This window comes from Pseudopodoces humilis, chromosome 15, assembly GCF_049639895.1.
Source record: "Pseudopodoces humilis isolate 2021_Gansu_Grassland_sample_001 chromosome 15, ASM4963989v1, whole genome shotgun sequence".
Taxonomy (NCBI): Eukaryota; Metazoa; Chordata; class Aves; order Passeriformes; family Paridae; genus Pseudopodoces; species Pseudopodoces humilis.
In genome coordinates this window covers 18,558,524-18,573,236 of record NC_142214.1, presented here as the reverse complement: position 1 = coordinate 18,573,236, position 14,713 = coordinate 18,558,524, and the positions used below count along the sequence as shown (strand labels likewise).

The 14,713-nt window shown below is 48.1% G+C and overlaps 1 protein-coding gene across 2 annotated transcripts in view; it reads right to left on the bottom strand.

Moving 5' to 3' along the window:
* Window positions 1–704: 704 nt before the first annotated feature.
* Window positions 705–14,713, bottom strand: part of NEXMIF (neurite extension and migration factor) — a 152,300-nt gene continuing 138,291 nt past the window's right edge. For both annotated transcript variants that reach the window (XM_088062667.1, XM_088062668.1), the window contains exons 3-4: window positions 9,085–9,209; window positions 705–5,754 (exon numbers count right to left, since the gene is read on the bottom strand). In XM_088062667.1, the coding sequence (XP_087918793.1) occupies window positions 1,457–5,754; window positions 9,085–9,160 (4,374 nt within the window). In that variant the 5' untranslated portion in view covers window positions 9,161–9,209 and the 3' untranslated portion in view covers window positions 705–1,456. The remainder of the gene's footprint in view (window positions 5,755–9,084; window positions 9,210–14,713) is intronic.

The window sequence follows — 14,713 nt, the reverse complement described above, 5'->3', positions numbered from 1 at the left end:
CTTTTTTTCTTTTTTTTTTTTTCCCCCTTTTTTTTTCCTTTTTCTCTTTTTTTTTTCCTTTTTTTTTTTTTTTTTTCCCTTTATGAGCTTTAAACCACAGGGTGAATCCATGAAATGAGGTAAGTAAATTTGGCACACTTTTAGTCATGTCCATAAAACTTTTGGTAAGTTGTATCAGTGAACAATATTGTTTTTCATCGTGAGTTACAGGTGCTTTCGAAGGGGGGTGGTTAGTACTTAACAACTGGAATGTTTCTAGTAAAACCAAAAGGCATAGCTGCAGAAAACACTCACAACCCAATGTTGATAGAGAAGTAAAAATATATACAATACAGTCACTTGTTCATAGTTTGGCACAATTTTTTGTTGTTGTGGGTAATAGTGCATAAACTACTGTACAACAGTATGACTTTTAAAACAGTCTTTCACAGAGAATACCAGATTAGGTTTGCTTTCAAATAATAAAATTCCCACAATTTCAAACTCTTCATTTCAGCACTTACATTTCAACAGACCACAAGGCAGATTTCGAAAAGGAACCGATGGGGGAAAAAAAAGAAAAAACAACCGAAAAAAAAATAAAAATAAAAAAGGGTAAGAAAAGAACCAAACATCAACCGTCTTTCTAGAAAAGGGAGTCTCTTCTTCAAATACAGGAAAACCCAAAAATGCTGTTTCTGCTTTAAGAAGAATGGAGTCTGATTCCCTGCAGGAAAAAATCAAACATTTGATGCCATCTTAGTTAGCTCGTCTGGAGTCACCACGACGGAGCGAACGCGCTAAAGGCGGGCGGGTAGAGAAGATGCAGCTTTAGATGATGCAGGTTAGGAGACACAACAGCAGAGGGGGCCAGAAAGCACTCAAAAATTGCCACGTGAAGCTCAATTAGGAACGAGTTCTCATTTGCAAAGTAAAGAGCCTTTAAGTTTTGAGATCTTGGCTTTTGGATGCAGAACCTCTTTTTTTTTTTTTTGTGGTTTATTTTTTACAAAATGTTCCAAAAAAAAAAAAAAGTCTTTCCTCGTCAAAATCATTAAAAAGAGTGTGTAATCATGTTTTTTTTCTTTTTTTTTGTATTTTTTTTAGTTTTTGTTTTTGTTTTCCCCCCCAATAAATAAGTAATTAAAAACTGAAGAAGCCAAACAGCAGAAAAGAGTAGCCTTGTTAGTTTTTTTAACCCCAGCCAAGCCAGAAAATTGGTCATTCTTTTAGGTAGCTTGCAAGTCAGAAGTACTTTCATGCATTTAAAAGTAATAATTAAAAAAACCAAACAAACAAAAAAAAAGAAACCAACCCCAAAACCAAAACCAACCAAAACTGTAAAAGGGGAATGTCTTTTTTTTTTTTCTTTTTTTTTTTCATGCAAACTTTTGCTTTCAGGAAGGAAAAACTGAGGAACAGCGGGCCTAGCAGGTGGGAGGGAGGTTAGGGGCATTCCAGCCAGTTTGGTGCAGCATTACCTCAGTTTCTCAAAAGCAGCTGTCACGGGTGGGTCCTTGTGGGGCTGTTCGCGGTCCGTCCGCTTGATTTTACAGTTCTCATCCCTCAGTGATTTCGAACTGGATTTATGACGGTAGAGTTTTTTATGGGTAGGTCCATTATTGCCTAAAGTGCTCAGGTTACTATAGTTTTTATCAAAAAAGGGAGCGTGAATGTCCGTGGTGAACCCGGTGGAGCAGTTGGGGCGACTGGGGTCGCAGGTCACGCCTTTGCTGTTTTTGCTTGAGCCCTTGTTGTTTGACTTGTGGTTCTTTGCCGCCCCCGGCGAGCCACCGTTTGCCTTCTTCTTTGACTCTTGGGACGTCCCTGCCAAAATTTTAAGAGTTTTCAGTTTCAGGCTGTTGGACTCCGGTGACCGGAATATGTCTGGAACGCTGTTGTGACCGACGGGCCCCCACAAGGGCTCAATGGAGGCCATCATAAACCTCTGGACGTCGGCCATTCCCGACGCGATGTTGGACAGGATGTTGGAAGGTTCCTCAAACTCCCTCTGGTCGTCATCCAGGAGGCTGGTGGCATTGCCCAGGCTGGCCTCCGACCAGCCCGTGCCCCCCTCTTTTCCCAGTGCCCACTCTCCAGAGAGCCCATTGTGCTTGCCCAGCTTCACCCCTGCCGGGCTGCAGTGCTGAGTGCCCTCGGCCACGCCCTTGGTGGCCGTGGCCACGGTGCCCAGCTGAGTGACCGCCCTGCCACCAACGGCCAGAGCCTTCTCGCCGTTGACTCCTGCTGCATTTTTCCCTTTCCTGGTGGATTTGGGTGCCTGCCTGGAGTTTTTCCCTTGCGGCTTATCGGTTCCTTTGTTGGTTTTGGGTGATTTTTTCCGGGTGGCTTTCTGGGAAGAGCTTTGGTTTGTACCCACATTCTTGCTGGATGAACTTTTCCTCTTCGATTTTGACACTTTGCTATTGGTGCTAATTTGACCAGATGGCTCATTAAATGTTGACAAGCATGGACTCTTTTCGAGAAGGCTGACAGAATCTTCATCGTTGAACATATGGAACTGGAACTGGTGATTATTTAAAGCAAAGCCATTATCTGCCTGATCCTCGGTCTGCAGGACCCCACAGTTCCACTTGACCTTCTCGGAGCTGTTGAGGGAGGCCTGGGGGCTCTCCTGAAAGCCCTTCAGGGTGCCCAGAGGCTTGGCATCGGAGCCAGCTATCTGCGGGGACAGGTTGGGAGTGTCTGGAGGGGACATCTCAGAAAGCGACGACTGTCGGAACCTATCAGGCGTGAAGTTGGAAATGTCTAAAAGGTCCGTGGACTCCTTCAAAGGGGTGATTTCATCTATGCTCTGCTGGATCACTAGCTTGGGACTGCAGTGGGCCAAGAAATCATCATTAATATCATCCTCGCCGTCCTTTTCACAAGACTTTAAACTTAAAGAACTGTAATTGCTAGAACTAACTGACAATGAACCCACTGAATCAAAACTAATGAGCCTGCCATCATCCGTACTGAGTGTACCTCGTTGGAAATGAAAGCGCCCCTCTCCATTATTGAAATGACATGACTGATAAGAATCATCAGACTGCACTTGTTGGCTATCCGGCATGTAATTTTTTTGGTATAGCAATTTGCCGCTATTCAGATTGACTTGAGTGTATCCAGAGGCGGGGAGGCCGTCCGTGCCCGGGGCAAACTCGCTCGGCATTCCAGCTGCCTCTGGCATGTCCCCGGGGAAGTCCTGGCGCTCACTGCCCTTGCTGGCCGGCCACATGCTGCCGAAGCCGCCCTGCTCCATCTCCAAGTGGCCGGGCGACTGCTGCAGCTCCGACTCGGAGGGCGGGGAGAGCACGCAGCTCTGTGCCGGCTGCAGGGACGGGAAGGGCTTTTCTGGTGGGACGATGCTGGGGAGTGGGTGCTGCTGCTGCTGCTGCTGCTGCTGCTGCTGCTGCTGCTGCTCAGAGGGGTGCTGGGCGAAGTACGGGATACCGGTGTTGCTCGACAGATCCGAAGCATCTAACAACGTCTGCAGATACCCTCCGGGGATCAGGGGTACATTGGTGGTGATATTAGCAGATGGCAGAGGCTTGTCTGAAGAGGAGGTGGATGGTAGGAAAGAATTTTTAGCAACCTTATCCTCGTGGCACTCTGGGAGATGGGAGCTGTCTGAAGCACAGGGGCTGTTTTCGTCCTTCAGACGCGCTGCAGAGTCCTGGTTTTCCAGTGCTGGGGAGTCCTCTGCCGTACTGGTGGCAGCCTTGATCTTCTTGCACTTCAACCTGGCTTCACTTTTGAATTTGATTCTGCGGAGCACTTTCCGCTCCGTCCCCTTGTGCTCCCGCTCCTGCGGTTTGCATTTCACGGCGATGCCCGCGATGTCGTGGACGTGTAATCCGTTGGCACAGCTGGGGGTGGCGATGGCTAACGCCGGCAGCCCTTTCAGGCCCACATCCTCCTTACTGCTGCAAGGCTGCTTGTGATCAGAGGAGCAAGAGCCCAGCTTGTTCACTGATTGCTCGATGGCTTTAATTCTTTGAATCCGGTGCCTGTTTGCTAGCTTGCATTTTCGCTTCCGTGGGTGAGGGAGGAACGAAGCATCTGAGCCGTTAAGATAGAAATTCTGCTTGTGGTAGAGAGACGATCTGAGCAAATCGAGCCGGCTCTGCTGCCTCTCCTGCCAGAAGCCCTTCAGTGGGGCCAGCTTCTTGTATTTGCTGAGCAGCTCCTCGTTCAGAGTAACAGTTGTCTCGTTGGCATCCACTTTGCTGAGCTTCACCAGCATATGCTTCTCCCCTTTAAACCTGTTAATGATGATGTACTTGATGATCACGGGGGGCTCCTTGCGAGAGACTTTTCGCCGTTTCTTGGGGCACCACTCGTCGTCATCCTCCTCCTTGGGCCCATCTGGGAGCCACTCCTTCTTGTCCAGAATCTTCTCGTTCTCAATGGAGTCCACATCATACAGGTAGTCGTCGCTGTATCGCACTTTCCTCTTTGCCCGCAGCCCGTAGTTCTGCTGGATGAAGGAGCCGGAGTGGTCCCGGGCCAGGTACCGGCTGCAGTCCTTGATGTCCCGCAGCACATCGTAGGAGGACTCCGTGCAAGTGCTGTCATCGCTGAACTCCCCGGAGTCCTCTGTGGAATTCACCGAGTCCAAGAAGTGGCTCCTCTTGGAGCCCACGTACTGCACCATCTCTGTGCTGTTGCAAGATTTATTTAAGGCAGCTTTCTCCTCCTCCTCACCGTCCTCTTCCTCACCATCCTCCTCCTCCTCCCCCCAGATGATGCCTTCCTCGGATTTGAATTGAGAAGGGTCGGTACCGCTGGGCCCCCTTTTCAGGGTGCTCCTGCTGTCCCTTTTGGTGCAGTTGCTGAACACGCTGGGGAAGAAGTTGAACTGGGCGTCCTCTTGTAGGGTGGTGGTCTTCTCCCGCACATTGTCCTGGAAGGATTCGTATCTAATCTTTAGGGAGCAGACATCACTTCCCAAGGTGGAATCGTCATCATCGAACATGTAATTGTCCACGTCTTCCTCAGAAAACAGATTTACAGAAAGCTCATTTTTGGAGCAGAGGTCAAGCAGCTCAATTTTACTTTCACTAATGAAAGATTCAAAATAGCCCCATTCCTGGTTGGGATTTGTTAGCAAAGGTTCCTCACCATTGCATTTGTCTAATAGTAATCCCTCGTAATAATTTTTCTGAGTGGGGTCCTCTGAATCACTGTCAGATTTTTCTGCATCTCTTTTGTCCGCTGCCCTCGATTTATGCATAGGGAAGCTTAAAAGCTGGTCTGAAAGCAGTTGATCCCCATATCTCATGGTTTCTCCTGTGCTCATGCAGTGAATCCCTATATCAGAGACCGAACAGGTGTCATAATCCCTATTTATATCCCCCACTTTCAAGCTTATTCCCGGCTCCGCATCAATGCCGTCCTTGGATTCAATAAAGCAGCCCAGACAGGTCCGGCTCGGCTGCATCAGGCAGTCTCCCGTCAGCGCCGACATCCCCCCGGGCTCCATCATGGTGAAAGGAGCCTTCTCACAGTCGCCCGGCAGCGACCAGGAGCTCATGCCCTTGGTCACGCAGGACGTGAGGGAGATGGCGTGGGCGGAGGAGTCGTCCGAGGCGTGCTCGGGGACATCCGTGAGGCGCAGCGGCGACTGGGGGCTCAGCAGGCAGGGCTTCTTGGCCGTCAGGGCACGGTGGCACGCGGGGCCCTCCTTGGGAGCCGCGCTCAGCACCGGGAACGGTGCCGCGGCCTCGGCGGCGCTGCAGGGCCTCTCATCGCCGTCCAGGGCGTGCGACTCTGCGGGGACGGAGGAAAGGAAGAGAAAGAGAGAGGGGTTACCACCCTTGTAGGTCTCAGGCTCGCCACCCTGCCTCCCCTTCTCCCTTGGTGGTGACTTTTCCCAAGTGCTCCTTTGGGAAGCCCTTCCCAGCAATCCTTCCCTCCTGGATCCAGTTAACGTGGTGATGTGCGTGGAAGGCAGAGGAAAACACGCTGCTCCCTGCATCCAGCTGGAAGAGGTACAAGAGCACGTTTAAAACACGCAGCCCATCCGCTCTTCCCTCCTCATATCCATACGGTTACCTGGAAACCGCCTCTCAAACCTCACAACGTTTAGAAAAAAAACAAAACAAGCTTAATAAAAATGTTCTCATTAACACTGAAAAAAATTAACAGGAAAATAAGATTCTTAAAGGAACAAAGCAGCCCCCCTGCAGGGTCTGAGCTTGCACACACCTGAGCTGCTTTACTGCTCCAGAGTCAGGAAGTGACGGCTGATTTTAAAAACCCAGCGGTCTTTTTGTCACTGTCCACACCAAGGGAAGGCAGAAGATAACACAGAGTTTAAAGCAATTATTGTTAGAATTATTGTGGGGTTTGCCATTCTTCCCTAATCGCTAAAAATGCCTTTTTAGTCATGTAAGGATTTTTTAACCTAAGGATTTTTATTTTTTTTTTTTAGTTTTACCTCGTTGCGCTTCTTTTATGGCAGAATAAAGTTATGAATGTACTTTTATCTGACTCCTGGCTCAACGGACGGTATGACCCTTGAAATTTAAATACGATGTCTTTTCATCCATGAACACGCTCTGATATCTCTGTATTAAAAAAAAATATATTCCAATGAGTGCATTCATCCCAGCCAGAGAGCTCTGCCGACTCGGAGCCTGGTGCTTTTGTCATGGCTCAGGTCTTTCCTTTTTGGTGGCTCCACTGAAGGCAGAGGGGCGAGAGCTGAAGCTTTCCAAGGAGGGACAAGGGCTTTAAAACACAACTGGAGCACCAGGATGTGGCATTAAATGGGGCATGCAAAGGGATTTATTTGGCTGCTGTGACCCTCACAAACGCTCTTATTCCAAACTGAGAGGAAAGTGAGTCTCCTGCATCCTTGGGGAGGGGAGATTTGTGCTGGCACAGCTACCAGCAGCACGATGGAAAACCCCCCAGGTGGGAAGGATGGAAAGGAACTGGATTCCATGGAAGGACTGGAATGCCTGCCTGTGCCAAGCAGGAGGTCAAAACCCCCCCTAATTTCATCCCAACCACTCCCATAAGTTTTGTGCTACAGGGGCCTTGGGTGTGGAGCCATCAGTGAAGTCTGAACAAAGCACAAACTGCAGCTGGAGCCTCGCAGCGCTCCCAGGACTTTAAACCTTTTCCCAAAGACTCTCTAGCTCCAGCCAGAAGTGCAATGCAATGCCTGTCATCATCTTCAACATGAACAACTTGGAAAAGGCCAGACTGGCTTGCTTGAAAAGGGTTAAAAATAGGAAATAAATAAAAAAGCTGATTTTTGAGTCCCTCCCACCAGTCTTCAGATCAGAAATGCAGAGGTGGTATCTTTTTCCTTAAGCACCAAAACAAATTAACCAGTGCAGTTCCACTTCAGAAGTAAAATAAAATAAAAATGAGCTTGGAGCTGACAGGAAGCATGGAAAATTTGAGGATAAAAGAAGAATGTCTGTGAATACTGTAAGACTCAAAGAAGGGGGAGGCAGAAAGCTGAAATTCAATCTCAAAAGCTGCATTCAATAGGCAAAGCTGCTATTATATAAAATATACTGTCTCTGGGCGTTTCTTTAGGTTTATACTTGTGTGAGTGAACTTAACTCTTGTGAAATACAAATGCCAAAACCTGATTTTCTGGGGCTCTGTATCAGCCTAAAATCAGGCCTATGTTTAACTGATGCTCCAAGGGAATACACTTCACACAGAAAATGCTGGAGAAGCAAAACCACTTTTCCCAGTTTCACTCAGCATCCACCCAACAACACATGGGCAAGGGGAGGTGGCAGCTCCAGAGCTTCATGCTGGCTCCTGGCCTTGGATTCAGCAGCAACTCCCACACACCAGTGTTCAAACTGAAAGTTTAAACTGACATGGGGAAGGAATTCTTGGCTCTGAGGGTGGGGAGGCCCTGGTCCATGTTGCCCAGAGAAGCTGTGGATCCCTGGCAGTGTCCAAGGTTGAATGGAGCTTGGAGCAACCTGGGATAGGGGAAAGTGTCCGTGCCCGTGGCAGGGGGTGGCACTGGATGGGCTTTAAGGTCTCTTCTAACCTAAAGCACTCTACAGTGTTATGTCTAATTAAAGCACTTTTTAAGCCCTCTTTAATTGAATTCCATAGAAGTGGTATGAGGTTCTAAAAATCCCCTCCTTACTGATCAGGGCAGCACAGATTTATCTGTCTGTCTATCTATCTATCTATCTATCTATCTATCTATCTATCTATCTATCTATCTACCTACCTACCTACCTCAGGATTTATGGGCCAATACAAAATGTAAAAAGCCATGAAATTAAACATGAAACACATTGAAGAATGAAAGCATCAGGCTCTTCCTCCCCTCTGAATTTACTGTGGCCAGAGATTACAGTCCAAATGACCTCAGAAAATGCTCAGAGGCTTATTTATTTCACTCAGGGTTTCAGACAGCTGAGCACTGTTACTCCTAATTAGCTATTCTGAAAGCAAATATAGGATCGATGAAATAGATACAGACAAAGTTGGGCATTTTGGGAAGCAGCTGCAAGGGGCTGATCCTTCCCTGCCCATGTTGGTGGCTCCCAGGAACATGACCTGTGTGCAGAAAAGGGATTACAGGGTAGGGAATCCCATGTGCTGGGTGATGGGACACAGGCAAGAACGAGCTCACAAATCCAACCTTCCCTTCCCACTAATCCTGGTTTCTTCCTCCTACCTAATCTCTAATTTTCCCCCGGTTTGTAGGGACTAAGTATCCTTCAGCCAAATTTTGCTAATATTGGCTAATGGGATCATAATTCTGAGAGAGGGAGAGATTCCAATAGATAGAGGGGCTGCAAAGTCCTGGATGACTTTTTTTTCCCCCAAGAACCAAACAAAAATCTCTAATTCAAGCTGCATGTGCACATAAACATTTCCAGCCATGCCCATGCACAGGTAAAAAAGCAGTTGTTGTTAAGGCCTAAAGAGGTGTAGATTTATGGCTGGAATGATTCCTGTGCAGAAAACACCCATTTACTCCCCTGCTCCACATTGCAGAGATACCCACAAACTGCTGATATTAAATGCACAAAAGGAATTAGGAAAATAAGTTGGCTTCCAAGTTGTCGCTGCTCCCTCATGTACCATAATTAAGTTCCTTACCATTTTCTTTCACCCCATTAATCAGGATAGTTTCTTGGTCTTCTGAGGCACAATCCTGCTCTTGTTGGTCATCCATCAATTTAACCTCTTTCTGTTCACTCCATGCCCCACTGCATCTGGCCAACCTGCACATTTCCAGAAACACAACCACAGTCAGTGCAATCCCCAGGATCAGCTCAAGGAACCGTGAATAAAAAATAACAACAATAAAACACCCCCACACAGCCTCATGCGCTGCCTGCATCCTCCTTAAGAGGACAAATCCAATTTATTTAGGCTCTCAGCCTGTCACTTTTCCACTCCAAAAGCTATGTCCCCATGTTATTTTCAGCAAGGTGAAAATGTTGTGTATCAGCATTTCCTTCCCCAAAGTCCTGCTTTGGGAGGTGGGGAGGTGCTCAGCACCTCTGCAGGACCCTCCACATCACCCAAAATTGCTGTGCAAAGGCACTTTATTCATGTCCAGCCAGGAAAGATGTGGTGGAGAGATGAAGGAATGGATTCATCCCAGTTCATCAACAGAAACTCTACGATGGAGCTGGAAAAAAATACAGATACTGGAGTGACAGCTGCTCGGCCTCGCTGTCAGCCACTGCCCTCCCAAGCACTGGCAGGTACGAAAAACTTCCCCAAAAAACAGTTTTTTGTGGAAAAATATCTCCAGTCTCACTGTTTACCACGAGAGCCCCATCCTTGGAAGCCTCATTCCCCAGACCCCTGAGACTGTTCCCACTGGGTGAAGCTCCACCTCCAGTGGGTGATGAGCAGCCCAGGCTCGGTGGGGCTTCACCAGCGCAAAGAACCTGAGATGAGGACCCAGCTCAGATCTCCTTTCCTCCACTGAGGTCCCCCCACCCTCCAAAGCCACCACCTGCCCACGGAGAGGGAGCAGGAGCAACAGAGCCATGTGGCTGAGACCCAGGCATGGGCGGCACTGGAGAATCCTCATCAGTGCTCCTGACTGCCAGAATTTCATTTCTTTGACTGCAAATTCAAGTCAAAATCTATTTTATGCCCTTCTGGCAACTCAAACTCAGGTTTTTTTCTCTCTCACAGAACGGGTACTAGATAGCAGCATTGGTTTAGGTGTTTTTCTGGGTCTGGGTTGTTTTTTTTTTTTGTTTGGCTTTTTACTCTTCACATCAACATTTGTCAGTGTCTGCTGTTCCCACAGCACTCACTGCCCTGGGGTTCAGCAGCCAAACTTCATTCATATTCAGATTTGCAGTGGAGTCCTCTTAATTAACGTGAAATCTTTACAACCGCCTCAGTAAGTGAAACCTTCACCCAACTTAAAGATGTTGTGACACCGAGAGGAAGATAAGAATAACAAGCATCAGTAACTCCATTCCTTTGCATATTTAGAGGAATATTTAACTAACCCCGAGAGTTTTCCTTTGATGCAAATCCCCATCTCAGAGCTCTCCAACGCCAGCCGGTTTGCTGTGGTAAGACCCCTCTCCTGCCAGCACCCTCCCCACAGCCTGAGCTCCCTCCGTGGCCTTTCATCGCTGACATGTTGGAGCAGGAGAGACTCCAAAAGCCAGAGCAGAGATCAGAGTTATTTTTCCATGAAGGAGATTAATGTCTGAGTATGGAAGGTGCTCTGCAGCAGCCACTGACAGGCTACAGCTTCGCGCCTCCTTGATGGCATCTCCTGCCTGTTAAATGTGCCTTAATTAATAGAAGTGTTAATAAATTAAGTTTTTTAGAATATCTATTCATGGAAATATTAATAAAATATCATCAGCCTCGGGAGAACCAGAGGGGTCTCAGGAGAGCAGAGAACCACCACTGGCTCCACACAAGGGCCAGTGTGGCTGCTGGGGAGGGGGCTGAGGTGTCACAGAATGGTTTGGGTGGGAAGGGACATTAAGGCCCATCCAGGGCCACCTTCCACTAGCCCAGGTTCCTCCAAACCCTGTCCATGAGGGAGGAGTCCATCTTCCCTCGATTCTCATGGATACTCGAGGGCCAACATCATGGAGAGAGCAGGGAACACACAGGGGGGTGAGCCATGAGCACACAGGCAGCCAAGCAAACAAGCACAAAGGGAGAGTTTACAGACCTTTAATCTCACAGTATTGTGGATTTTTGGGATGTGTGTGCACAAGGGGGAGGGAAGCACACCAGGGATGTTCCCAGTGCATGAGATCCAAATTCTGGAGAAGACAATGAAATGCAACAATAAAGGGGATGTGCTTGGAGACAACTCTTTTCCTCAACTGCAGCGACCCAGAGAGCAGAGCTGAGCTCCAGAAACCAGCTGGAAAGAACTGAGAAGGGTCCAGGTGGCGGATCTTCTCACAGCGTCAGACAGAGATGAAGTACAAATGGGACAGACAATCCAAGTTTGCTGAGACCTGCTGGAGAAGGGGACCTCTGGGACCGGTGTGACCAAGAAAGGTGAGACCCCAGAAGTGATGGGGACAAACAGCAGCAACTGGGAAAGAAAAGCTGAGCAAGGGGCCGGATGTGAGGCAGAAGAGGAAGGAGCAGAAAGCTGGGGGTAACAAAGAGGAGAAGAACAGCTGAGTCCCAGGCAAGAAAAATGAAACCAGGAGAGGTCTGGGGGATAAAGACAGTGCACAGAGAATACACTGGGTACCAGGAGGGCACAGAACACAAGAGTCACCTGCAGACCGAGGTATAAAAGGGAGAGAATAAAGATTTCAGATGGTGTCAGGCCATTGGAGAGAGGCACGGCTGGGCTCATGGTATTATGAAGAGCTGGAAGGAAGAAAATCGGGCACAAGCTTGAAGTTTATGAACTTGACTGGAGCCAGAGTGGATGGAGGAAGAGGATGGCAGGCAGAAGGCGACGGGCAAAGCCATGGATGGGGTCAGATGAACTCCAGGCCTCTGGAGGAGGAGGATGGAGCACAGCGGGGCTGGCTGGGCTTCAAGGACAGGCACAGCACGTTCAGTCACAGGGAGGAATTCAGAAGCATTTTTTGCTGATTGCACCATGGACTTCAGGGCAGCAGCCTGCTAAGATCACAGCTGGCAGCACAGAAAGTCACTGGCTAGCAAAGGGATGGAGGGGAAGAAGCAATAGGAAGCAAGCAGTGGAGCTGAACAATAATCCAGCTAGTTTTAAGCACAAGATGGACAAATTAATGGACAGAAGGACAGGATGCAGAGCTGTGGTAGCAATACACAGGGCTCAGTGACCTGGAGAAGCCCCTTTCAGCCCTATGGCTCAGGTCAGGTGAAAGACTGCAAGTGCCTCTACTAACCCTCAGCATCACAGCTGAGGAAATTCCCCATTCCTCCCAGTTCCTGTCAATTTTCCTATTTCCAGTGCTAACAGGGCCATACAGAACCTGTTAGTGACCAGCCCACGTGCACACAGCTGGGGGGACACAAACACAGCACCACAATGGACCCTCTGCCACAAACCTCCTGCTGCCTTTGAGCAGGTCCTTCAGCCCAGGGGACCAAGAAAACCAAAAGACACTTTTGTTCTCTTTTAAAAACCTTCCGAGACACTCAAGAGGTTTTTTGGGTGTTGGTGTTGCTGGAGTGGAGGAAAAGGTGGTTGGAAAATGTCCCAGCTGAGGCCCCACCAGCTCCCTCTGCTCCCAACACAGAGCAGGATCCTGGTGGAATGTCCCTTCACCAGTTCCTTGGGATAAAACCAGATTATTTCTTGTTCTAGAAACTCACAGAATCCCAGAATGATCAGGGTTGGAAGGAAACATTGAACAGAGAAGGAAACACCCAAATTACAAAGCTAAAAATCCTGGACACATTCCCTCACTCACCTCCAGTCACAAAAATTATGGACCTGCTGTTCACTTAAGCCCACACTAACTTTAGGATTTCTGCACGTTCCTGTTAACACTAATCTTACAAAGAAAAAAGGGGAAATGCCATCGTTTTATACAACCAGAAAAGAAAAAAAAAACCAACAAAAAAAACATCTGCTCAATGGCTGCACTCTACAAAGAGAGCAACAAGTTGCTTTGTTGCTTTGCCAGGCAGAAAATGCCCATTTTCCCCCAGACTGCTGCAGGTTTCCTGAATGGAGGTTTACATCAGAGGTGCCACGGGGAGAAGACAGCCCCCTTCAGCCTCTCCAGCTCCACAGACCCCCAGATGCCAAGCCAAGGAGGAACTGAGCCAAAGGACCTGCTGGAGAGGTTTCCTCCCCCTGAGGACTCCCTGCAGACTCTTGGGGAGCAGCAGGGATTTGGCTCAAGGCGTTTCCCAGCAGAGTCAGGGATGGTCACAGTGATGGCCTGGATGCACTGACAGGGGATAAAGCAAACGAGTTGGTCACAACTGCCACAGAATCCAGGGCTTGGCTATCTCAACCTATGTATCTGTACCTCTATATAATCTATAAATATAAATATTTATCCACTGCTGGTTGAACATCACCTCATTCCTATTTCCTGGGTACCACCATTACACCACAGAGCTCAATACTCCCAGCCCAGGCAAAGGAGGGAGAAAAAAAAATCTGCCAGGTAAAAATAAGAAACATCCCACGAGTGACTGAAAGCCCAGTGGGAATTCTATGAGGTGGACAAGATTCTGAGCTGGTGATGGCTGCTCTGGAATTAAAGTTGCAAGAGTGTTTCATCTTCAAGCTGAACAAACAAAAGGTCACTCGCACCCAGACAAAAACCAACATGCCAGCTCCTATTTACACACAGCTTCCACATCCTGAGTGTTGGAACTCATGAGGGTAGATGGAGAGGGAGTATCCAAAGTGAAGGAGAATCTTTTTACAGATAAGTGGGGGAAGAAAGCAAAGAAGAAGGAGAAGCTGTGGCTTTTTTTCCTGCAGAATTGTGAATAAGTGCAGGTGTTCTATATATGCAGTTGTATCTTTCAAAAAAGGAGCTTTAGAGAAATTAATTACATGTCAGAGCCTCTGACAGGTCTTTTAAGAATTGTGATACTTTTGAATGAAAACATTATATACTTAAAAAGAAATACCATGTAAATGTCTCCGAGATATTTACAGTCAGTGGAGTAATAGTAGGAGAGGATTCAGCTCTCCCCGAGGATGGGGGATGCTGAACACACCATGCTCCTCCTAACCACGTCTCCTGCCCGTGCAGGACCTCAGCAACTGCTGCAGAAGCTCAGAGCAGAGCTCAGGGCCAGGAATTGGCTGGGAACAGAACCCAGGCTCTCCCCAAAATGCTGAGCCACCTCTCTCCCCCCTCCAGGCTCCATCCCTGAGCTCCTCTCAGCAACAAGGACATCACACACCCCTCCTCCTGTGCTGACAAGGGCAGCTGGAGCTCTGTAGAAGACAAGAGCCAGGTGGTTTTCTGCTTGGTTGGTTTTGTCTTGGGTCCTTTTCCCCTATTTATTTTTTTCTCTTCAGTCCCACAGCAGGACACAGGACAGAACTTCCCATGGAGAAACTGTGGTGAGGCAGCACCAGAAGCCACAGCAACCCCAGGCTGGTCCTTCACTGACCTGAAGGATGCTGTTTTCCTACCAGATTCTGAAGTTCCCTGATCCTTTTTATTTCAGGGATGCAATTTGATCCTTGTTTTTTCACTATAAATTCATAACCGGGGGACGAAATGCTCAAAATTTTCACTTGCCAGCAAATGAGGGTGGATTTTAATACTAACAGCACCTCTCTGAGTAAAGCTCTGTT